General features: G+C 45.4%; 1 protein-coding gene across 1 annotated transcript; it reads right to left on the bottom strand.

Annotated features, from left to right (window-relative positions):
* Positions 1–762: 762 nt before the first annotated feature.
* LOC124007780 (FACT complex subunit SPT16-like) lies at positions 763–24,967 on the bottom strand. The gene is made up of 25 exons (XM_046318535.1): positions 24,532–24,967; positions 23,550–23,642; positions 21,701–21,871; positions 21,337–21,489; positions 20,944–21,090; positions 20,522–20,673; positions 16,419–16,591; positions 16,217–16,307; positions 15,009–15,082; positions 14,754–14,866; positions 14,453–14,518; positions 14,105–14,203; positions 13,849–13,964; positions 13,315–13,468; positions 13,075–13,202; positions 12,668–12,930; positions 10,899–11,017; positions 9,644–9,697; positions 9,365–9,549; positions 9,012–9,087; positions 5,253–5,422; positions 3,945–4,074; positions 3,730–3,859; positions 3,468–3,542; positions 763–1,571 (listed from the first exon to the last, which is right to left on the bottom strand). The coding sequence occupies exons 1-25, from the start codon at positions 24,595–24,597 to the stop codon at positions 1,465–1,467; spliced, it is 3,105 nt and encodes a 1,034-aa protein (XP_046174491.1). The 5' UTR covers positions 24,598–24,967; the 3' UTR covers positions 763–1,464.
* Between the last annotated feature and the right edge of the window lie 531 nt (positions 24,968–25,498).

The following is a 25,498-nucleotide window of genomic DNA, read 5'->3' as shown; positions in this document are numbered from 1 at the left end:
GGTTTGTCGAGATCGGTATGAAATAACTTGACTGGCCTGCACAGAGCCCTGACCTCAACTCCATCGAACACCTTAGAGATGAATTGGAACGCTGATTGCGAGCCAGACCTAATTACCCTGACCTTTCTAATGCTCGTGGCTAAATGGAAGCAAGTCCCCTCAGCAACAGTTCAACATCTAGTGGAACACCTTTCCAGAAGAGTGGAGGCTGTTACAGCAACAAAGGGGGAACCAAGTCCATATTAATGCCCATGATTTTTGGAACGAGATGTTCGACTGCCAGGTGTCCACATATTTTTGGTCATGTAGTGTATCTTCAGTTACAGCAAAAGTTATTTAATTAACCCCCTCTGTCTGTGGAGCTCATTGTGGCCCAAAGACTTAAGAGGGTTAGCTAAGAATTAAGGAAATGTTCCTTTAGTTTAGATTTGACTTCCTGGTCCCATTGTTTGTTTCCCCTCATACCACCTGACAAGTGTTACTTACCTGGTTATTGGCAGAGATGGCAGCCAGACAACATTCTCCAGTCCTGTTTATTTGTTTAGCACTTTCAGTTCATTATTTCATGATGTGAAGCACTTTGTTACTTGTATTCAAAGCACTATATACAAATTTAGTATGAGAATAACTTAACAGAAGACTGGTCATGCTAGACCAACACAGAAGTGAACACTGTAGCATAAAGAATGGTTCATCAATCTCATAGTTATTAATAGGCAGCATTGACAGTGACACTCAAATGAATGAAAAAGACAAAATAACCACTATTTTTTTTATATTTTATTACAAAAACATCAGGATTTTTAATTAACAATTCAACAGTCTACCTATCCAGGATTAACAGAAAGATGGAGGAAAGTGGTGGGGAAATTAAAGACATTGTGAGGTTCTTGAGCGTCAGTCAGTCTGTACAAACCCACATAAAAAAAGGAATTGGAAAACGGAATTGATATCTGCTCCCCCCCCCACATCAATCGCTCTCAACAAATAAACTGTCCAAGAAGGATAGAACGGTAGAAAGGAGGAATGGAAGATTATTTGTTTAGACTAAATCTTGTAAAAATGCTTAGCAGAAGATACTGTATCATCATCACTGCTTACTATATTGGTTTAGAAACAATTTAACAGAAAAACAATTGTTTGCAATTAAAACCCTTTCACAACACACACACACACACCTGGCCCTTGGAAACAGGGAAATGAGTTGCCAAAGGAATGGAGAGAGGAATGAACTGCCTACCGTCAGGTACGATATGCCCATTTAATCACGACACTCACAGCCTAATACAAACGCATGGGGGTGCTACTACCTCTATATACAAATCGTATAGCGCATGTGTGTGTGTGCGTGTATGAGAGACAGACGAAGGGAAATGACAGAGCCAAGATTAATTAGAGGGGGATTGAATCAACAATGTTTTTGGCAGTGTGTGCGTAGGTGAGACAGTCTGGTGGTGGTGCCATTCAGTGGCGGCGTTTCTTCTTGGCGCTGGGAGGCGGGGCTGACGAGCGACCCTTCCGCTTAGCCGTCGAGGTCTCCTCCGCGTCCTCATAGTGAGACTCTTTGTCGGCTAGGAGAGGAGGCGCGAGACAGACACTCAATACCAAAACATTTGAAACTGATTTCACATTACAGGAAGAGTCAATATCAAAACACAAGGGGACAAAGATATCATACAGTGCCTTGCGAAAGTATTCGGCCCCCTTGAACTTTGCAAACTTTTGCCACATTTCAGGTTTCAAACAAATATATATATATAAAACTGATATAAAACTGTATTTTTTGTGAAGAATCAACAACAAGTGAGACACAATCATGAAGTGGAACGACATTTATTGGATATTTCAAACTTTAACAAATCAAAAACTGAAAAATTGGGCGTGCAAAATTATTCAGCCCTCTTAAGTTAATATTTTGTAGCGCCACCTTTTTCTGCGATTACAGCTGTAAGTCGCTTGGGGTATGTCTATCAGTTTTGCACATCGAGAGACTGACATTTTTTCCCATTCCTCCTTGCAAAACAGCTCGAGCTCAGTGAGGTTGGATGGAGAGCATTTGTGAACAGCAGTTTTCAGTTCTTTCCACAGATTCTCGATTGGATTCAGGTCTGGACTTTGACTTGGCCATTCTAACACCTGGATATGTTTATTTTTGAACCATTCCACTGTAGATTTTGCTTTATGTTTTGGATCATTGTCTTGTTGGAAGACAAATCTCCGTCCCAGTCTCAGGTCTTTTGCAGACTCCATCAGGTTTTCTTCCAGAATGGTCCTGTATTTGGCTGCATCCATCTTACCATCAATTTTAACCATCTTCCCTGTCCCTGCTGAAGAAAAGCAGGCCCAAACCATGATGCTGCCACCACCATGTTTGACAGTGGGGATGGTGTGTTCAGGGTGATGAGCTGTGTTGCTTTTACGCCAAACATAACATTTTGCATTGTTGCCAAAAAGTTCAATTTTGGTTTCATCTGACCAGAGCACCTTCTTCCACATGTTTGGTGTGTCTCCCAGGTGGCTTGTGGCAAACTTTAAACAACACTTTTTATGGATATCTTTAAGAAATGGCTTTCTTCTTGCCACTCTTCCATAAAGGCCAGATTTGTGCAATATACGACTGATTGTTGTCCTATGGACAGAGTCTCCCACCTCAGCTGTTGATCTCTGCAGTTCATCCAGAGTGATCATGGGCCTCTTGGCTGCATCTCTGATCAGTCTTCTCCTTGTATGAGCTGAAAGTTTAGAGGGACGGCCAGGTCTTGGTAGATTTGCAGTGGTCTGATACTCCTTCCATTTCAATATTATCGCTTGCACAGTGCTCCTTGGGATGTTTAAAGCTTGGGAAATCTTTTTGTATCCAAATCCGGCTTTAAACTTCTTCACAACAGTATCTCGGACCTGCCTGGTGTGTTCCTTGTTCTTCATGATGCTCTCTGCGCTTTTAACGGACCTCTGAGACTATCACAGTGCAGGTGCATTTATACGGAGACTTGATTACACACAGGTGGATTGTATTTATCATCATTAGTCATTTAGGTCAACATTGGATCATTCAGAGATCCTCACTGAACTTCTGGAGAGTTTGCTGCACTGAAAGTAAAGGGGCTGAATAATTTTGCACGCCCAATTTTTCAGTTTTTGATTTATTAAAAAAGTTTGAAATATCCAATAAATGTCGTTCCACTTCATGATTGTGTCCCACTTGTTGTTGATTCTTCACAAAAAAAAAATAGTTTATCTTTATGTTTGAAGCCTGAAATGTGGCAAAAGGTCGCAAAGTTCAAGGGGGCCGAATACTTTCGCAAGGCACTGTGGGTCAGCGAAGAAGATCCAATTCACATCAGATAACCAGGATGGATTCTTTTCCAGTGTTCCTCTACCATGGAGCAGCAAGCGATGGTACCTCTTGCTTCAGGGATGGTAAGATAGGTTTCTTCCTCCTTGGGGAGAATGTAGAGTAGACTCACCTTTCCTGGCCTCCTCTTCCAACTCATCCCAGTCTTTACCGCTCTCCTCTTCACTGCCCAGCGACGCACTGTAGTCTGAAATACACACGGCCACACACACTACTAAGTATCTGTATATTTGTGTGTGTGTGTGTGTGTGTGTGTGTGTGTGTGTGTGTGTGTGTGTGTGTGTGTGTGTGTGTGTGTGTGTGTGTGTGTGTGTGTGTGTGTGTGTGTGTGTGTGTGTGTGTGTCTGTCTGTCTGTCTCAACATGACTTCTTACCATTACCGGAGTCCTCGCTCTCAGAGTCATAATCTTCATCACTGTCTTCCTCCTCTGCCTCACTCTCGTCTGCCGAGGGGTTAAATGTCTCGTCTTCCCCCGACTCAGAGTCATCCTCTGCTCCTTCCCCCTGAGACAGATGGAGAGAGAAATACATTTGTCCAACATCTTCATTTTAACACTGTTTTGTATCTTGCAATAACATACACACACACCTCGCTCTCCGGGTCTAAGAAAGACCAGCCCCCCTGTTCAAAGAAGCCCTCTGGATCGTCCACTATAGTCTTCATGATCTTAGTCCAGTTCAGAGACTGGACCCCCTCTGTGTACTTGATATCACAGGAACTGGACAGAGAGAGAGACAGAGCGACAGAGAGCGAGAGACACACAGAGAGAGAGAGAGAGAGGGCGGGGGACACAGGAGAACGAGACAGGTATTTAAATAATTTATTTATTACGAGGAGCAACACTTGATAAAACTCTACTAAAACACAAACAATTAAAAATCTAATTCCTTTCCCCCCAAAACAAATTTACAGTTAAAAAGGAAGAGGCTAAATCCATAAAGTGATTGGTTGATGGCTATATGACATTTAGCAGACACAATCCAGAGCGTTTTACAGATGTGCTTACATTTTCGTATTGGTTGCAGATCTGAAATCAAACCCACGACTTTAGCGTTGCGAGTGCCACACTACCAACTGAGCCACACGGATCCAGTCGACTTCAGCCCCTCCTTGATGGGGTCGAGTGAGATGACAGACCGGCTAATAAGTTGATTGGTTAAGGTATTTATTAGTTAATTGATGTACTTCAGCCCCTCCTTGATGGGGTCGAGTGAGTGGACTGACTAATTGGTTAATCCGTGTTTTCCGCAGATTCATGGAGTAGCCAGTCAAACAGAAGTAGCCAGCCAGAGGGGGTATGTCCCCTGAATTTGAGCGGCAGAACAAGGTCCATTTGTGGTGGCATCTGGTACATTCTAATGCCTTGATTCCATCCGAAATACACAGCTACATTATTCAATAGTTGAACAACTTTACCTCCCAGATTGGCGAGTTGTGGCATTCAGTAGAAAGACTACAATTAAAATGACTGAAAATGTGTGCATTCAGTGTGTTACTTGTTTTGGATATAGTAGAGGCCAAGACCTACATGATCAGGACTATTTTGTAAGGAAGAGAACCTTTAACATTAAACCTGTTTTCTTGAAATTAAAAGTAATATTTATGAATTGCCACAATGCTTGTTCTTTAAAATGATGTATGTTATTGGATCGGTTGCTGTCAACACCTAGGATAAAGAAACCAATGTCATTTTGTAATTTGGGTGAACTACCACTAAGAGTTTGGCCTGTCAATCACTGTGGGTGGAATTTTCAGATGACGGGGCAGGATGTTTGTGAGTCAGAATTAGTAGGGTTTCAGACCTGTCAATCAATCACCGTGGGTGGGACTTTGAGGAAAGGCAGTAGAATAGTAATTTAGTCAGAAAAACTAGTCTAGGTTCATTGATGTACTTACTTGAGCCACTCCTTGATGGGGTCTAGTGAGTTGACGGGCACAGCGTTGATCATGGTGACCTTCTTGCTGTAGTCCTTGTAGACGATGACCACGTCAAAGTTCTTCAGGTGGAACTGAACACGCTCAAAATGAACCAGCTCAACCTCATCCAGAGTCACCACGAACGGAGGCTGGGGAAGGAGAGAGAGGGAGAGGACGGGGAAGGAGAGAGGGAGGATGGAAAGAAAACAGACTGCTGAGAGCATGTCCCTTTTAACCTACTGAGGATTTTATTATTAGATCTGTAGTCAAATATCTGCCTCAAGGCCTAACTTGGTTTAAAACACATGGGAGTAAGCAAGCAGTGCTGCTGGATATATCAGGGAAGGTGTTGTACTACTACTACTACTAAACACCAGCGGCAGGAGCAGTAGCAGTACTAGCAGCAGTAACAGTACTAGCAGCAGTAACAGTACTTGCAGCAGTAACAGTACTTGCAGCAGTAACAGTACTTGCAGCAGCAGGAGCAGTAACAGTACTTGCAGCAGCAGGAGCAGTAACATTACTAGCAGCAGGAGCAGTAACATTACTAGCAGCAGGAGCAGTAGCAGTACTTGCAGCAGTAACAGTACTTGCAGCAGTAACAGTACTTGCAGCAGTAACAGTACTTGCAGCAGTAACAGTACTTGCAGTAACAGTAACAGTACTAGCAGTAACAGTACTAGCAGTAACAGTACTTGCAGTAACAGTAACAGTACTAGCAGTAGCAGTAACAGTACTAGCAGTAGCAGTAACAGTACTAGCAGTAGCAGTAACAGTACTAGCAGTAGCAGTAACAGTACTAGCAGTAGCAGTAACAGTACTAGCAGTAGCAGTAACAGTACTAGCAGTAGCAGTAACAGTACTAGCAGTAGCAGTAACAGTACTAGCAGTAGCAGTAACAGTACTAGCAGTAGCAGTAACAGTACTAGCAGTAGCAGTAACAGTACTAGCAGTAGTAACAGTACTTGCAGCAGTAACAGTACTAGCAGCAGCAGTAACAGTACTAGCAGTAGCAGTAACAGTACTAGCAGTAGCAGTAACAGTACTAGCAGTAGCAGTAACAGTACTAGCAGTAGCAGTAACAGTACTAGCAGTAGCAGTAACAGTACTAGCGGCAGTAACAGTACTAGCGGCAGTAACAGTACTAGCGGCAGTAACAGTACTAGCGGCAGTAACAGTAACAGTACTAGCGGCAGTAACAGTACTAGCGGCAGTAGCAGTACTAGCGGCAGTAACAGTACTTGCGGCAGTAACAGTACTTGCGGCAGTAACAGTACTTGCGGCAGTAACAGTACTTGCGGCAGTAACAGTACTTGCGGCAGTAACAGTACTTGCGGCAGTAACAGTACTTGCGGCAGTAACAGTACTTGCGGCAGTAACAGTACTTGCGGCAGTAACAGTACTTGCGGCAGTAACAGTACTTGCGGCAGTAACAGTACTTGCGGCAGTAACAGTACTTGCGGCAGTAACAGTACTTGCGGCAGTAACAGTACTTGCGGCAGTAACAGTACTTGCAGCAGTAACAGTACTTGCAGCAGTAACAGTACTTGCAGCAGTAACAGTACTTGCAGCAGTAACAGTACTTGCAGCAGTAGCAGTACTTGCAGCAGTAGCAGTACTTGCAGCAGTAGCAGTACTTGCAGCAGTAACAGTACTTGCAGCAGTAACAGTACTTGCAGCAGTAACAGTACTTGCAGCAGTAACAGTACTTGCAGCAGTAACAGTACTTGCAGCAGTAACAGTACTTGCAGCAGTAACAGTACTTGCAGCCGTAACAGTAACAGCAGCCGTAACAGTAACGGTACTAGCAGCAGTAACAGTACTAGCAGCAGGAGCAGTAACGGTACTAGCAGCAGGAGCAGTAACGGTACTAGCAGTAACGGTACTAGCAGCAGTAACGGTACTAGCGGTACTAGCAGCAGTAACGGTACTAGCGGCAGTAACGGTACTAGCAGCAGGAGCGGTACTAGCAGCGGTAACGGTACTAGCAGCGGTAACGGTACTAGGAGCGGCAACGGTACTAGGAGCGGCAACGGTACTAGGAGCGGCAACGGTACTAGGAGCGGCAACGGTACTAGCAGCAGGAGCGGCAACGGTACTTGCAGCAGGAGCGGCAACGGTACTTGCAGCAGGAGCGGCAACGGTACTTGCAGCAGGAGCGGCAACGGTACTAGCAGCAGGAGCGGCAACGGTACTAGCAGCAGGAGCGGCAACGGTACTAGCAGCAGGAGCGGCAACGGTACTAGCAGCAGGAGCGGCAACGGTACTAGCAGCAGGAGCGGCAACGGTACTAGCAGCAGGAGCGGCAACGGTACTAGCAGCAGGAGCGGCAACGGTACTAGCAGCAGGAGCGGCAACGGTACTAGCAGCAGCAGGAGCGGCAACGGTACTAGCAGCAGGAGCGGCAACGGTACTAGCAGCAGGAGCGGCAACGGTACTAGCAGCAGGAGCGGCAACGGTACTAGCAGCAGGAGCGGCAACGGTACTAGCAGCAGGAGCGGCAACGGTACTAGCAGCAGGAGCGGCAACGGTACTAGCAGCAGGAGCGGCAACGGTACTAGCAGCAGGAGCGGCAACGGTACTAGCAGCAGGAGCGGCAACTGTACTAGCAGCAGGAGCGGCAACGGTACTAGCAGCAGGAGGTACTAGCAGCAGGAGCGGTAACAGTACTAGCAGCAGGAGCGGTAACAGTACGAGCGGCAACAGTACTAGCAGCAGGAGCGGCAACAGTACTAGCAGCAGGAGCGGCAACAGTACTAGCAGCAGGAGCGGTAACAGTACTAGCAGCAGGAGCGGTAACAGTACTAGCAGCAGGAGCGGTAACAGTACTAGCAGCAGGAGCGGCAACGGTACTAGCAGCAGGAGCGGCAACGGTACTAGCAGCAGGAGCGGCAACGGTACTAGCAGCAGGAGCGGCAACGGTACTAGCAGCAGGAGCGGCAACGGTACTAGCAGCAGGAGCGGCAACGGTACTAGCAGCAGGAGCGGCAACGGTACTAGCAGCAGGAGCGGCAACGGTACTAGCAGCAGGAGCGGCAACGGTACTAGCAGCAGGAGCGGCAACGGTACTAGCAGCAGGAGCGGCAACGGTACTAGCAGCAGGAGCGGCAACGGTACTAGCAGCAGGAGCGGCAACGGTACTAGCAGCAGGAGCGGCAACGGTACTAGCAGCAGGAGCGGCAACGGTACTAGCAGCAGGAGCGGCAACTGTACTAGCAGCAGGAGCGGCAACGGTACTAGCAGCAGGAGGTACTAGCAGCAGGAGCGGTAACAGTACTAGCAGCAGGAGCGGTAACAGTACGAGCGGCAACAGTACTAGCAGCAGGAGCGGTAACAGTACTAGCAGCAGGAGCGGTAACAGTACTAGCAGCAGGAGCGGCAACAGTACTAGCAGCAGGAGCGGTAACAGTACTAGCAGCAGGAGCGGTAACAGTACTAGCAGCAGGAGCGGTAACAGTACTAGCAGCAGGAGCGGTAACAGTACTAGCAGCAGGAGCGGTAACAGTACTAGCAGCAGGAGCGGCAAGAGTACTAGCAGCAGGAGCGGCAACAGTACTAGCAGCAGGAGCGGTAACAGTACTAGCAGCAGGAGCGGTAACAGTACTAGCAGCAGGAGCGGTAACAGTACTAGCAGCAGGAGCGGTAACAGTACTAGCAGCAGGAGCGGTAACAGTACTAGCAGCAGGAGCGGTAACAGTACTAGCAGCAGGAGCGGTAACAGTACTAGCAGGCACTCACCCACTCAGTGGTGTTACACAGGGAACTGGAGGTGGGCTGCAGCAGACAGGTACTCCTGTAGGGGGCGCCCTGGAACCTGAACACACACACAGTAAATTCAACAGTTTCATACAGTTCATTACTTGAACACCCAACTCTGTGCTTAAAGGAAAGAGTCACCCATCATATGATGCAAAACTCAGCCATCGCTCAGATACACATTAAAACATGAAATGTCCTCGGGAATCAATAGAACATCACTCAGAGGCACAAAAAGCATACAAAATTCAAAGTGGGTGAACGTTTCCTTTAAATACTCACTTTCTCAAAATGACTTAACCCTGTCAATATCCCTCCGATCACCCCCCTCATACCCGAGGTCTCGGAAGGGCACTTCAAACTCCAGCGACTCCTTAGTGAGGGTCTCCACCTTCTCAATGAAGTTCTTGAAGGCAGACTTGAGCTTGTGCCTCATCTCCCTCTCCATCTGCTCGGCGTACAGGTCGTCGCGGTCGTGCATGTGCTGGTGCTTGCCCAGGTCTGTGGTGATCTCACCCACCTAAGAGATATAAGGTAGGATGAGACAATATTAAGACAATATAATAAGGTAAGATAAAACTTAGGATAACATCTTTATTTCATCTCATATTTACCTCTGTGTAGAACTGCACGTCTGTGTGACGCTTCTTACCAAACATGATGGCGTTCTGAAGGAGGACGAGACGGGTGGGATTAGTCAAAATGGACACACACACACATCTAAACTAAATCAAGACCACTCCAAGTGCCACAGGGGAAAGCATAGACCCAAATACCCACAGCTTGATTACCAATGCATAGAAAGTCAGACATCTTGTACTTAGCCTAAGGTCACACACACACACCTTGAGGTGGAAGTGCAGTCAGACATCTTGTACTTAGCCTAAGGTCACACACACACCTTGAGGTGGAAGTGCAGTCAGACATCTTGTACTTAGCCTAAGGTCACACACACACCTTGAGGTGGAAGTGCAGTCAGACATCTTGTACTTAGCCTAAGGTCACACACACACACCTTGAGGTGGAAGTGCAGTCAGACATCTTGTACTTAGCCTAAGGTCACACACACACACCTTGAGGTGGAAGTGCAGTCAGACATCTTGTACTTAGCCTAAGGTCACACACACACCTTGAGGTGGAAGTGCAGTCAGACATCTTGTACTTAGCCTAAGGTCACACACACACCTTGAGGTGGAAGTGCAGTCAGACATCTTGTACTTAGCCTAAGGTCACACACACACCTTGAGGTGGAAGTGCAGTCAGACATCTTGTACTTAGCCTAAGGTCACACACACACCTTGAGGTGGAAGTGCAGTCAGACATCTTGTACTTAGCCTAAGGTCACACACACACCTTGAGGTGGAAGTGCAGTCAGACATCTTGTACTTAGCCTAAGGTCACACACACACACCTTGAGGTAGAAGTGCAGTCAGACATCTTGTACTTAGCCTAAGGTCACACACACACCTTGAGGTGGAAGTGCAGTCAGACATCTTGTACTTAGCCTAAGGTCACACACACACACCTTGAGGTGGAAGTGCAGTCAGACATCTTGTACTTAGCCTAAGGTCACACACACACACCTTGAGGTGGAAGTGCAGTCAGTCAGACATCTTGTACTTAGCCTAAGGTCACACACACACCTTGAGGTGGAAGTGCAGTCAGACATCTTGTACTTAGCCTAAGGTCACACACACACCTTGAGGTGGAAGTGCAGTCAGACATCTTGTACTTAGCCTAAGGTCACACACACACCTTGAGGTGGAAGTGCAGTCAGACATCTTGTACTTAGCCTAAGGTCACACACACACCTTGAGGTGGAAGTGCAGTCAGACATCTTGTACTTAGCCTAAGGTCACACACACACACCTTGAGGTGGAAGTGCAGTACGATGATCATTTCTCCATCACAGGGCTGGAAGAGGGAGTGTTTAATGTTGTTGTAGAGAATGTCCACTTTGTCCCCACGGACGGACGTGAAACGGAAACCTGGACGGACAGACAGACATGTTATTTACCAGGTTCTGACCTGGACAGACATGTTGTTTACCAGGTTCTGTCCTGGACAGACATGTTGTTTACCAGGTTCTGTCCTGGACAGACATGTTGTTTACCAGGTTCTGTCCTGGACAGACATGTTGTTTACCAGGTTCTGTCCTGGACAGACATGTTGTTTACCAGGTTCTGTCCTGGACAGACATGTTGTTTACCAGGTTCTGTCCTGGACAGACATGTTGTTTACCAGGTTCTGTCCTGGACAGACATGTTGTTTACCAGGTTCTGTCCTGGACAGACATGTTGTTTACCAGGTTCTGTCCTGGACAGACATGTTGTTTACCAGGTTCTGTCCTGGACAGACATGTTGTTTACCAGGTTCTGTCCTGGACAGACATGTTGTTTACCAGGTTCTGTCCTGGACAGACATGTTGTTTACCAGGTTCTGTCCTGGACAGACATGTTGTTTACCAGGTTCTGTCCTGGACAGACATGTTGTTTACCAGGTTCTGTCCTGGACAGACATGTTGTTTACCAGGTTCTGTCCTGGACAGACATGTTGTTTACCAGGTTCTGTCCTGGACAGACATGTTATTTACCAGGTTCTGACCTGGACAGACATGTTGTTTACCAGGTTCTGTCCTGGACAGACATGTTGTTTACCAGGTTCTGTCCTGGACAGACATGTTGTTTACCATGTTCTGTCCTGGACAGACATGTTGTTTACCAGGTTCTGGACAGACAAGACATGTTATTTACCAGGTTCTGTCCTGGACAGACAGACATGTTATTTACCAGGTTCTGTCCTGGACAGACAGACAAGACATGTTATTTACCAGGTTCTGTCCTGGACAGACAGACAAGACATGTTATTTACCAGGTTCTGTCCTGGACAGACAGACAAGACATGTTATTTACCAGGTTCTGTCCTGGACAGACAGACAAGACAGGTTATTTACCAGGTTCTGCCCTGGACAGACAGACAAGACATGTTATTTACCAGGTTCTGTCCTGGACAGACAGACAAGACATGTTATTTACCAGGTTCTGTCCTGGACAGACAAGACAGGTTATTTACCAGGTTCTGTCCTGGACAGACAGGTTATTTACCAGGTTCTGTCCTGGACAGACAGGTTATTTACCAGGTTCTGTCCTGGACAGACAGGTTATTTACCAGGTTCTGTCCTGGACAGACAGGTTATTTACCAGGTTCTGTCCTGGACAGACAGGTTATTTACCAGGTTCTGTCCTGGACAGACAGGTTATTTACCAGGTTCTGTCCTGGACAGACAGGTTATTTACCAGGTTCTGTCCTGGACAGACAGACATGTTATTTACCAGGTTCGTTGAGGCTGGAGGGACACACTTTTTCCTACTAGACAACACTTTTTAGAGAAAAATATGCTTACTACGACTGATATGTAGTTGTCTCACCCAGCCATCTTAAGATGGATGTATTTCCTGTAAGTCACCCTGGGTAAGAGAGTCAGCTAAATGACAAATGTTGATTGAGAGCACACAGCATTCTCGGTCTTTACAGCAACGCTGTGATCTGCGAAGAACCTCAACCATTCTCTTTCCCCTCTGTTCGTTCCACCATTCCTCTCCTCTCTCAATTCCTTGTTAATGGAACCTTTTCCTCACCGTTGGTATGGGCCTCCAGCGACCCCTGCATCCTCTTCTGGGCGATGTTGGGTCTGATGTAGAGGTCTTTGAGTTTGGGGTTGGAGCGGTTCAGGTTGATGACCAGAGAGTCCTGCTTGACGATGCCCTCCTTCTCCTTCTCCTCAGCCTCCCGGGTCTTATAGCGCTTCTGCACCTCCTTGATGATGCGGAAGGCGTTCTGGAGGTTAGTGGACGGGACTGTTGGGTCGCCAGGCGCCTTGAGGTTCGACGCCCGGTAGGTACTGAGGGTGGGGGGGGATATGAGCAACGTCAGACACAGCAGCAGGTGGATAAAGATGGATACAACACACACACACGGACTATCAGTCCATCTGCTTGATAGTTGACAACAGTGAAACATGCAGTACATGGGCACTCAGACACACATTTCTTTGACAAAGGTGGCATCAGGGTTGGGGAAGATGTTGCCCTCGTTGCGTCCCAGAGAGCTGCCGGGAACATAGAAGTTTATCCTCAGGTACGTCCAGTCTCCTTCCACCGACGAACTGATGTTCTACACAGACAGAGGGACACAGAAATGTTAAAAAAAAAAATTTAAATCCTCAGATAGGTATAGTCTCAAATTCGGTCAAATTGTGATTCGTGTCTGTGTGTGAGAGGCGTACCTTGATGGTAGCGATATGGAAAGGGGTGGCGATACCGAAGACAGGCATAACAACCGTCTCATATTTCTTGTCGATGAAAATCTTCATGTCTCGAATATCTTTCTCTCGAGGCATCTGAGAGCCGTTCTTGTAGGAGACATTGGACTTTCTGGACCTGGAAAAGAGAAGGAAACACTGCATTTAATCATTTAATTAATTGGTGACGTCACACATTTTTGGAAAGACGATCTACATAAACATAGGCAGTGAAATCATGAATTATTTAATCATGCAAATGTATGTTCTAGTTGTTTTCTAGGAAAGATCATTTAGACCAACATAATACTAGAAATCTCGTTCTTCCTATAAATACTATATCTCGTAATTCTCTCGTTCTTCCACCTCTCCCCAATCATGTAGATTATACCACCTCTCCTCCTCCGTTCCATTCCACTCCTTTAACAGTTACCAGCCTCCTCTCATTCTGGTCTCCCATCTCCCTCCAATTATTATACCATCATCCCTTCTCCTGCTCTTTTCCCCTCGTTCACTCACTTCTGGACCTGTTGCTCTCCTTTCTGTTCCGTCAGACGTCTCTTGGCCTCCTCGTTCACCTGATTGGCCAGCTCCTTCTGGTGAGCCCGCCTCTTCTCCTCTGCTGTCATCTCGTTCTGCCCAAATAAATAACAGGTTCTCACATTCTGACCAATCAAAAAGACAGCGTTTCAGCTCATACACACAAACTGAGATGGTGTAAGTATAGTGAATTTCTCTCAAGCACATACACAGACACACACACCCACCCACCTACCCTAGTCCTGTCCTGGAGTAAAGCCTGTCCACGCGCTCCCTTCCCCAGTAGTTCCTCTGCATCGTCAGCATCTTCCTCATCATCTTCCTCCTCATCGTTCTGTCAAGTAGAAACAAATCGTATTTTTGGGGGGGCTAAATTGGGTAGTTTGGGTCCTGGATACTGATTGGCCGAAACAGTATTTCAGCCCCGTGTATGTCAGACAATATACCATAGGCCTTGTTGCTTGAATATAAACAGAGGACATAGAGCACTAACTAAACATTTAAAATGGATATGCATCTTTCAGGGTTTGTGAGGGAGAGAATGAATCAAGAAGCAGAGAGAGACGGCGGACATCTTTCGTACCTTTAGGAAGATTCCGACGTTCTTTATCTTCTTCTTGACCGGAGTGAGAACTGTCGCTGGATCATCCTTAAATATATACATTATACGCGTTTCTTTACTGCCATCACTGAGCCAATATCACAACCCAAATGTGATTGATAGATAAGTGACTGTCAAACATATAGTTAAAAATAATAATAATAAAGAGTTGAAATATAGAGTGAAATATAAGAGTGAAATATAAGATCTGTATATTCTATGTATATTCTATGAACAGGGCACATTTCCCCCCCCCCCCCCGCTCATCCCTCCTCTCTCCTACCTCGTTGATCTGTACAGAGTCTCCTATGAACAGGGCGTATTTCTTCTGCTCCTCCTTCTTCCCCTCCTTATTCACCAGGTCAGCGAACCCCAGGCTGATGCTCAGTACCATGCCTGTAAAACACACATCACAGTGATGAGTGTCTGCTCTACACACCATTTAAAATGGCCTCTGTATGAGACACTCACAAAACACCATGTCTACAAAGTATCCTACTTATAGTCAGTAAGACACTACAGTGACTTGAGTGCTCACCTTTCTTCAGTTTGTACTGGTTCTTACTGTTCAGGACCAGGGAACCCTCTCTGAACTCTATCCCCATGGCAAATCTACAGCAGGGAGAGGGGACGCACAAAATCAACACGATACATACTCTATCCTCAATAGGCTTGGGCAGTATGCCGTAATATTTACCAGACAAATTGGCAGGTGGTTACACAGAGCATTTGGGAGCAGTTTTTTTTCTTTCTTCCCTATAAAATACAAAACCCATGTAAAAAATAAAATAAAATGTGTCAGCTCTGGAAGAGAAAATATCTAACCTAGTGGAGAAAGCAGGTACTGTGTTTTGTGATTAATCTTCACTATAATTTCTTTCAGAATGAAATGTGGCTGGTAAAATAAGGGTATTCACCAGCTACTGCGGCTGGTGGACCAAAAGTACATGTCCCACCCTGTTTGAAAATAGCCACGGGATGGTATTCTCCAATACTGTTGAATCTATTTCTTTGAAGTTTAAAAAAAACATGTTTGTATATCTTTAAGTAAATACCTGCAGTCAAATGTAAACAAATTGCTGCACAAAACTAGAGATGAATAAGGTTTTTGTGCGTATGGAACATTTCTGGGATCTTTTATTTCAGCTCATGAAAAATGGGACCAACACAACATCCTGCGTTTAAATGTTTGTTTAGGTGTCGATATGATAACCCGGAAGCCAGCCGGACCAATGTGTCGGAGGAAACACAGTACACCTAGCGACCTGGTCGCGCGCCGCCCCATGGGTCTCCCGGTCGCAACAGAGCCTGGGCTCAAACCCAGAGTCTCTAGGGTCTCTGCGATGCAGTGCCATAGACCACTGCGCCACCCGGGAGGCCTTGAGTAGCATTTTTTTTAGTTACTTGTATAAGTGTATTAGCTGGGATGTCTGTCCTGCAAATACTTCAGATAAGAGTCGCAGACTGTATACACACAAGCTCACAGTCATTTATTGGGTAAACCACCAACGTGTTCGCATCACTATGCCTTCTTTTTATTTGTATTATTTAACAAGGCAAGTCAGTTACGAACAAATTCTTATTTACAGTGACGGCCTACCCAGGACAATGCTGGGCCAATTGTGCGCCACCTTATGGGACTCCCAATGATGGCTGGACGAAGGTATGACAATCTGGATTACCGCCCAAGCCTAATGATCAATACAGGAGGCCATGCGTGTGAGAAGGTAAGTGCGTTTGTCCTACCCTAGGTTCTTGGTGAATTTGGCCGCCAGGTCGGGCTTCTCCTTCTTGACGTAGTCCAACACAGCATTGTACACGTCGCAGATCTTTTTACCTACAGAGAACAGGGTAAGAGGGAAAGAACTTGAAATAAAGTCAGGTTACGTAAATCATGTACTCTACCCCGTAAAACACAAACACCCTGCATCTCCCTTCCATCCCTTACCGTGTTTGAGCTCTTTGAGTAGTTCCTCCTCCACCTGCAGTAGGAAGCTGTAGTTGTCCTGCATCTCCTGTGGGGGGTCCACCATCAGGGTCCGGACCAGGTTGGAGCAGTACGATTTGTAGCGGATCCCCATGGCACAGGTGATGGCCCCAAAGTGCATGTGGTTCTTATCGCTGAAGAGTTAGAGCAGTGTTATAAAAGGTGTTATAACGTCTTATGAGTCTGCAGTGACAGGTACTGTATGTGTGATACAGAAGGAAGTTGGTCTTGATCATCAAAATGGGTCACATTTTGGATTAACCCGTTAATAAAAATATTAATTGTTTTGCATGTTATGGTTGAGCACTGAAACAAGGTTAAAGAAATGAACATCACAGTGGGGACGGTCGTTGAAGACGTCGCCATGGAAGTGACACAACGTTTACTTCACCGTACTACCACAGTACATCGTCGCCATTACACTCAGGACAGGTCTTTCAACAGACTACCCGCGCAGGCGCACTAACAACAGAGTGATAGCCCCGTAATAACAGAAATATAGGCATCCTTAAAATATGAACTTAAATCTCCCACTTTTCTTTAGACAAATAAAACAAAATAATTAAAATGTCCTCTGTATTATTTATGTTCCCCATTACAAATGGGTTGAGTGACAATGTTTTTATTTGTATTACTCAAGTTGCCACTTTCCATTACTTTAGGAACACAAGACCAGATGCTCCCTTTTAGTTTGACAGTCAGCAGGCGGTTCCTTTGTGGTGGACCAGGAAAACAGCTTTGAGGTGTGGAATCACAGTTGTAGTAAAGGTCTGTGAGCCACACCAGATGAAGTCATCAACATGACAGGCAAGTAGTCCAGTCACATTGCAGTCTTGATCAAGCCAATAGAAGACTGCAGGATCCACTTGACATGTTTCCACCTGTACTCAGCATTGTTGCCTTCACTTTGTTGTACCAGTTGATTGATGCATCTGCCAGGCCATACACACACCTTTTTTTTTAGTTTCCAGTGTTCCTTCGCTCTTAGCTTCAGGCGGAGGTCAGATGTGACTGTCCCTTGACAGCTCAGTTCCCTGAAAAAACGCAGATTTGATGTCTATGGAATGAAGTTTCCATTTTTTCTGGCAGATCACCGTCAGCAGCAATCTGAGTGACTTGAGGCACATGCCAGTGAGTCGTTTGGGATTTGTTTAGCAGCCAGCTCCGCTAAACATCTAGCCACTAGATGAGTCGTTTGGGAGTTCTTTAGCAGCCAGCTCCTCTAAGTCTATCCACCAGACGTGCTTTAGGCACTATTCCGGTTAAGGGTACACACCCACCTTGTTGAGACATTTTTGTCCAATGTCTTTGACTTCCTCAAAACACTCCAATTACTGATCTCATATAGTTCAGCCGAGTCAAATGACAACTCTTGTTTCAAGTACATCATTTTGAATGTCATTCTGTTTCTCAATTTTCTATTGGATGAAATCAGATTATCTACAAGTGACAGGTCAGCTGACCCTGCTATACCAGAAAGTGTAGCTGGTTCAGAGTACTGCAAGTTGGACCAGTTCTGGTGTTTTCCTTTGGCTTTTCCTGCTCGTCCAATGACTGTTGCTGTGTGTGGAATACCACTGTCTCTGTCCATGTATTTAACCGTTTGTCCAGTTTTCAGACTGGAACAACCACGTTGTCTTAACACATATGTCGATGAACGTTTTTCCTCATTTGAACACAACAGTATTACCTGTCATGGTTCAAGTTCTCTGCTCCATTTCCTGTGTCAGTTTCAGTGTCTGTATCATTGGATGCGACATCTGGTAGGTTTGTGTCTGTTAATGTGTCCTTTTTGTTATTTTCAGTGGGAGGCTGATTCTCAGCAACAGCTCCTACATCTTGTTGATCATTTACTTTCCGCCATCTTGAGTGATGCAACCTGACAATGGTGCCTCCGTGTCTCACAAATATCACCACACCATCTTGGCCAATGACTACTCCCGGTCCTTTCCACTCTTGACAGTCAACTCATTTGTAGTGTACTTTGTTTCCAGTCCCGTATTACTCATCTGCGGGACATAGCGGTTTACGCAGAGCCCTGTGAATTCTCTGAACACTCAGCTTCAGTGAACGCTTTTCTCGCTGCATGTACAGAGGGAAGAGTAGGGTTCTGCCCCGACACTAGTTGCTATGGGCTGTAACTATGAACATTGTGCATTGAGTTTCTTGCCATCAAAGTCCAATCTAGGGGTGTTTTCCAGTCACATCCATCGTCTTGCTTCACTTCCAGCATGATCTCTCTGTGTCTGATTGTGTCTCTCCAGAAGTCCATTGCTCCACGGACTGTATGCAACAGATTCTTTACTTCCATGTTGAATTTCTTTGCCATTTCTCTCATTTCATTATTATTGAATTCGCCTCCATTGTCACTGTACAATTTCTGGGGCGGGCCGTGCACACTTATCCAGGAGTGAATGAAGTGCTTTACGATGTCACTGGGTTTCTATGTATCCACAATGCTTCCAGCACTGAAGCGTGTGAAGTGGTGGGTTATGGGACGGTACCACACACTTGGTCCAGGCTCATGTAGTTCTACGGCCACTGTTTCATTGCACTTGGAAGCCAGTGGCAAACCAACAGCTGGTCTGGGCTTAGGTTTGCTGTATTTCTGACATGTCTCACAACTGTTAACTATCTGCAGCAGAATGGAAATAATCTCGTCATTATTCCCTGAACTGTGGAGTCATTTCTGAAGTCTGTCAGCTGTAGCATGTCCAAACTGTTTGTGAAGTTAACAATACTTTGTGTTTCTGTGTCCGTCACAATCCCATTTTTACATGGATTCTGACGTCTGTCTAAAATGTTTACACAATAGTGGGCCGATGTAGTAAGTTCAAGGGTCACTGGTTGTTTAAACATCACTGCCGTGTCATTTTCTATGTCTAGTACAGCCCCTGCCTTCTTGAGGGAAGCTTTGCTTAATAGTAAGGGGATATCTGTAGGGACCACCTCTGTTTCAATGTCTCTTAGTCTGACCAATGTTTACTGGTATCTTAAACTCTTGGTAGAATGGACAATTATCCCATCTTCAAATTTGAAAGCTACGTTGCTTTAGTGTGTCAGTCAAATTTTGTACTTCTTTCATTATTAGTTCACTGACAACGCTATCAAGCCATTTTGCGCCACACACTGTCCGTGTCCATGCAGTATCACTCACAGCGGAACCTAAGGATTCAACTATAAAGATCTCAAAAGCAGATTAGTTTGAAAACAGTGTAATGGTACACTTCTCTCTCTCTCTGTTTACATTTTCCTCTGTTAGTTTAACTTGTTCATTTTTATGAGGACAGTCTTTAACCCAATGGTAAGTGCTGACAAATAGCATATTTTGATCTCCTTTCATATCTGTCCAGTGGATTTGTGCCAGGCAATGGCGCCCTCGTCTGGTTGTCTTGAGAACGTGACTTGTTGGCACCTTTTCTATGCTGCTCAGTGTAATATCCCGCCTCCCTCACTTGCATTCCATCCGTCTTTCCATCAAAAATCATTTTTAGTGCCGAATTCAATGACGCAAAGGTCAGCACAGTACAAGCAGCCAAAGCCAACTGTTCCCCCTACCATCCAGACAGGCAGTAGTATCTAGCAACTTGAAAGCTGACGTTGCATCTGGGAGAACCATGTCGTACTTGCGCATCCTATTGTACCCCTGTTCCAAATCAATTATGTAGTCCGTCATCGCAACCCGAAATGTCTCTACACTGTCAACGTTTGAATATGCCTCGTAGGCACGGTCTTTCTCTTCTTTACACACAGAATCCAGTGCTCTGATCAAAGTTCCCATACCGTCGTCCTTGGTCAAACCCTACACTAATATTTCCATTGCTGCATCTCTCGCTTTTCCCTCTAACATCGCAGTTATTAGCCATCATCTGCTACCATTGTTAACTCAAAATGACAACGACTAGGCTCCAGTTGAACAACGTTTACTTCACATCGTGGCCATTACACTCAGGTCCATCAACTGAGACTCCTGTGCAGGAGCACTAATAACAGAGTGACAGCACCGTAATAACAGAAATATAATGACACATAAAACATGAACATAACAGGAAGCAGCTGCTTACCTGACGACGCTGAACTTGAGGCTGTAGTTGCCCCCACTCTGAATAATGGGGGGGTAACACATCTCGACCGTGGAGGGGTCTGCTCCCCCCAGATACTTCTTCTCCTCGATTGCCTTCTCCACAGACTCAGCCAGCTTACTGTGGCGCACCTTCTGTTAGGGAACAGAGGAGAGAACACATTCAGGAAGCAATGCTTCGTTTCTGTCATCTTGGGGACAAAATGAGATGGTTCAAAACTATTTGGACATGCAGTCTAGATCTTAAATTGGTAGTGGGTCAGTCTGGCCCGATTTGACTGCACCTGTCTGAATGATAACAGTGGCTTTCCAGGATGGCTATATCATAAGAATGTGGTTGCTGGGATGTTGCACCAGTCTACAGGCGATGGAGGAGCGGATAATGAGCGTGACTACAAAGCTTACCTCGTCTGCGTCCACGATCTCCATGACCCGCTCCTTGAAGAACTTGGAGTAGACGTCGCTGGTGACGGCTGCAGCCTTTCTCATCAGAGCCAGTTCCCCATCCTCCTTCACGGCAATGGTGTAGGCCACCACCGCACTGATGTCCACCTGGGGGGAGGTGAGAGAGTGATGGAGGCAGGGAGAGCCCATAAGGATTGTGACCTGCTGCAGACCAATAACTAGCTACATGCGAGTCTCTTTAATGCAACACTGCCTCCCGCCACAGACCAGCTACCCACCATTATGCAAATTGATACCACATGGAAACAATGATATTTTATTATCAACCCATCTCACCCCTCCCTCCCTTCCTTCCTCCCGTCCCTTTTCCCACACATTCCTCCTTCCGCTCACCTTCTCCAGGCCCTCGGCAGTGATCATGTCGTTCCAGCTCTTCATGTACTCGCCGGGGAACTTGTCCTTGCTGAACACACCCACAGTCTTGCCCTCCCTACTGGCCCTGATCGCCTCCACCATCTTCTCAAAGTTAACCTTGTTGCTCTCGTTCTGAGGGAAGGAGGGGGAGAGGAGTGTTAAAGCGTTATCCTTCTGCTCAAACACATTGACATGCATGCACTCACACACACTCTTTCAAACACACAAACGGTCACACCAACTTCTTGTGCCACACACATTAAAGAACTGTCCTGAAATGGGGGAATACGCATTGACAGCGAATCAGGGATAGAACATCCCGAGTCTACCAATCAACGCTTACCTTTTCCCTGACAAGCAGTGTGATTGGTGGAACCCCGTTGGCGTTCTCATTGCCCTTAGTTACAGCCACCTGTTTAAGGAACTCCACCTTCTTTTTGCTGGCCAGGAAGATGATCTTAGACTCACAGAACACCATGATGGTGTCTGTCAGCTCATAACCAAACAGCCATGTCTGGTAAGGAAGGATGAGAGGGTATATGAATTACTCCATGCAATATGCTTATGCTGGAGTGTTTACTACCGAGGTTTCTTCAGAACAGAAGCCATAACATACAGTGCATTATGACCACCTTCCCCCATTTTCCACTTTGTTACATTACAACCTTATTCTAAAATGGATTTACATTTTTTTTATACCCTCAATCAACACAGAGCAAAAACAGTAAAAAACGGAAATACCTTACTTACGTAAATATTCAGACCCTTTGCTATGACTCGAAATTGAACTCAGGTACATCCTATTTCTATCGATCATCCTTGAGATGTTTCTACAACTTGATTGGATGTGATTTGGAAAGGGACACACCTGACTATATAAAAAGGTCCCACAGTTGACAGTGCATGTCAGAGCAAAAACAAAGCCATGAGGTCGAAGGAATCGTCTGTAGAGCCCCGACACAGGATTGTGTCGAAGGACAGATCTGGGGAAGGGTCCCAAAAATTGTCTGCAGCATTGAAGGTCCCCAAGAACATGCTGGCCTCCATTCTTAAATGGAAGAAGTTTGGAACCACCAAGACTTCCTCGAAGCTGGCCGCCCCAGCCAGACTGCGCAATCGGGGGAGAAGGGCCTTGGTGTGGGCGATGACCAAGAACCCGATGGTCACTGACAGAGTTCCAGAGTTCCTCTGTGGCGATGGGAGAACCTTCCAGGAGGACAACAATCTCTGCAGCACTCCACCAATCAGGCCTTTATGGTGTTGGCCAGACGGAAGACACTCCTCTGTAAAAGGCAGATGACAGCCTGCTTGGAGTTTCCCAAAAGGAACCTAAAGGACTCTCAGAACATGAGAAACAATATTCACTGTTCTTATGAAACCAAGATTGAACTCTCTGCCTGAATGCCAAGCATCATGTCTGGTGGAAAACTGGCACCCTCCCCATGGTTAGGCATGGTGGTGGCAGCATCATCATGCTGTGGGGATGTTTTTCAGCAGCAGGGACTGGGAGACTAGTCAGGATCAAGGGAAAGATGAACAGAGACGAGTACAGAGAGATCTTTGATGAAGCCCTGAGTGCTCTGGAGCAGGTTCTCAGACTGGGGTGAAAGTTCACCTTCCAACAGGACAACAACCCTATGCACACAGCCAAGACAACACAGGAGTGGCTTTGGGACAAGTCTCCGAATGTCCTTGAGTGGCCCAGCTAGAGATCGGACTTGAACCCGATCAAACATCTCCAGAGAGACCGTAAAATAGCTGTGCAGCAATGCTCCCTATCCAACCTGATCGAGCTTGAAGATCTGCAGAGAAGAATGGGAGAAACTCCCCAAGTACGGGAGTGCCAAGCTTGTAGTGTCATACCCAAGAAGACTTGAGCCTGTAATCACTGCCAAAGGAACTCCAACAAAGTACTGAGAAAAGGGTCTGAATACTTATGTAAATATGTTAGGTTTTTACATTTGCAAAAATTTCTACACCAGTTTTTGCTTTGTCATTATGGGATAGTGTGTAGATTGAGGGGGAATTTAAAAAATATATTCTTTAGAATAAGACCAATGTAAAAAAAAAAATAGAAAAAAAGTCTAGGAGTCTGAATACTTTCTGAATGCACTTATACACGTGCACACAATTTTCCCTGATGAGCTCAGTCAGGAATAACTCCTGGATAGGGTTAAGTCCATGAGTTTTACCTGCAGGGCAGTGGATTTGGCATACACTATCTCTTCGTCCACCCCGACGGAGACCACCATGGCATCCACTTTGCCAAACTCATCTTCTCCTTTCTAATAGAGAAAAATAGATACTTGTTTATTAACATAGAAATGTTTCACATTGTTCAAGCTAAGTCAACCAGTGAGCAAAAAGGTACAGTTAGCCACAGTCGTGGTCGACACGTTGCTTGTTCTTTTTGAGTGCAGGTGATAAGTATGAATAAATGGAAAGTTAGCTAACCAGTTAAGAACATGTTAGCTAAAGTTGATAACTATATCTATTGCTTTATCTCAATGAAGATTGAGATAAAGTTGCTAGTGAACTACTGGTTGGCATTCAAATGCAGATGAGATCAATCGTGCCCTCAAAAGAAAGTGCATGCAACAAATCAGTGCCTGTTTGGCGCGATGTAAAGCTAGTTAGCTACAGTAGCATGCTAGCTTGAAAATGTCAAACTTTGATGTTAGTTATGTGGACAAGAGGCAACTAGCTAGCAATCTGTCAAATCATTCCATGGTACTTTCTGACAACGTATTTTGGTGAAACTTCAGAATGAATTAATATTTTGCTGGACTGGCAACGTGCTAAAGTGGTTGTTCCACAAAGTGCCAGATATGGCTGGTTAGCTAGTTAACTATATATTAGCATAGCTAACGTTAACAGCCTGACTTGGTGGATAATATACAATGCATAATAAGTGGCCATGTTGTAACTATCATTTTTAGGATGTGTAATGTCTCCTGAATGTATTCAATCTACAAGTGTTTCATAACTACATGTAAGTCTATATAATCAAATTGATCATTGCGGTTTGCGCTTCTGTAGCTACAAAACCAACCACGGCAATCACGCATGCTGAAAACAAAGTCAAAAAACGCACATTAAAAACGTGGCTCCCCGCCGTGCCAGCATCCAGCTTTTACTAGTTTAATATACAAATATTTATATCGTGCTAATTACCTTCCAATTGCCATATAATCGCTTGATTCGGCGGTAGTACGCTTCCTTGTCCAAGTTTACCGCCATAGCGAGTATTTTACACCTTCAAACTCCAGCTCCTGGCTTCTCAGAGCAGCACAGGCCGAATGAGTGTGGTTGCTGTTTTCTCGCACTTTCCACGCCTTGAAACCTATATCAAAAGAGATGTTTCTTTCCTTCTCGATATATGCACGGTGGTTACGTTCAAGTTCTCCTCAAGATGTGCCTCTATGGTTGATATATTACCTTTTTTTTGTATATATTTTTTGAAATATATATATATATATACACATTAAAATACACCCGTTTTGTTAAAAATGGATACAAATATAAAATGCATAATTTTTCTTCTGATTAAGAATTATGTAACATCTAGCTGTTTTGTTGCCCACACTGGTGCCAAGCATAAACGAGTCGAAATAATGAATACCCTCCCCCCTTCTCAGTCTTTCCCCTCCCTCCCTCCCCGTTGTTAGTCTGTCGGGCATGTTGATGTTTGATAGGTCAATTACCACACTCGCCCCTATAATGGCAACCACATTATTTTGATAAAATAGCGCCATGTGTTTATAAAATGCTGGTGGACTTATTTATATGCCACACGTGGTTTGCTTATGTTTTTCTCTTGACCCATGCCTTGATTTATATCTTTATTGAACGTACATCTTTATTTTTATATCAGCGCATAAAATCGTTTGATGGGGGGGTTCTATTTGGGGTATTTCATGCATATTGTTACCAAAGACAGTACTCTTGTGTTGTTACTACACATAGTGTATCATTTACTTTTTTTACAATGCTCGACAGCGCCTCCCTAGGTACATCTGAAAACCCGCCTCCGTCGGAACGTGGCTGTGACCATGCGCTTTTTTCCCGCCACTGCATATTTTCCCGCCACCTCCAGAATTCGAAATTGCTGACACGTCACGCTGGAAGCAAACGTATATTT

This window comes from Oncorhynchus gorbuscha, linkage group LG21 (genome assembly GCF_021184085.1).
Source record: "Oncorhynchus gorbuscha isolate QuinsamMale2020 ecotype Even-year linkage group LG21, OgorEven_v1.0, whole genome shotgun sequence".
Lineage (NCBI taxonomy): Eukaryota > Metazoa > Chordata > Actinopteri > Salmoniformes > Salmonidae > Oncorhynchus > Oncorhynchus gorbuscha.
The sequence above is the reverse complement of the archived record's forward strand: the minus strand, read 5'-3'. Positions and strand labels throughout refer to the sequence as shown.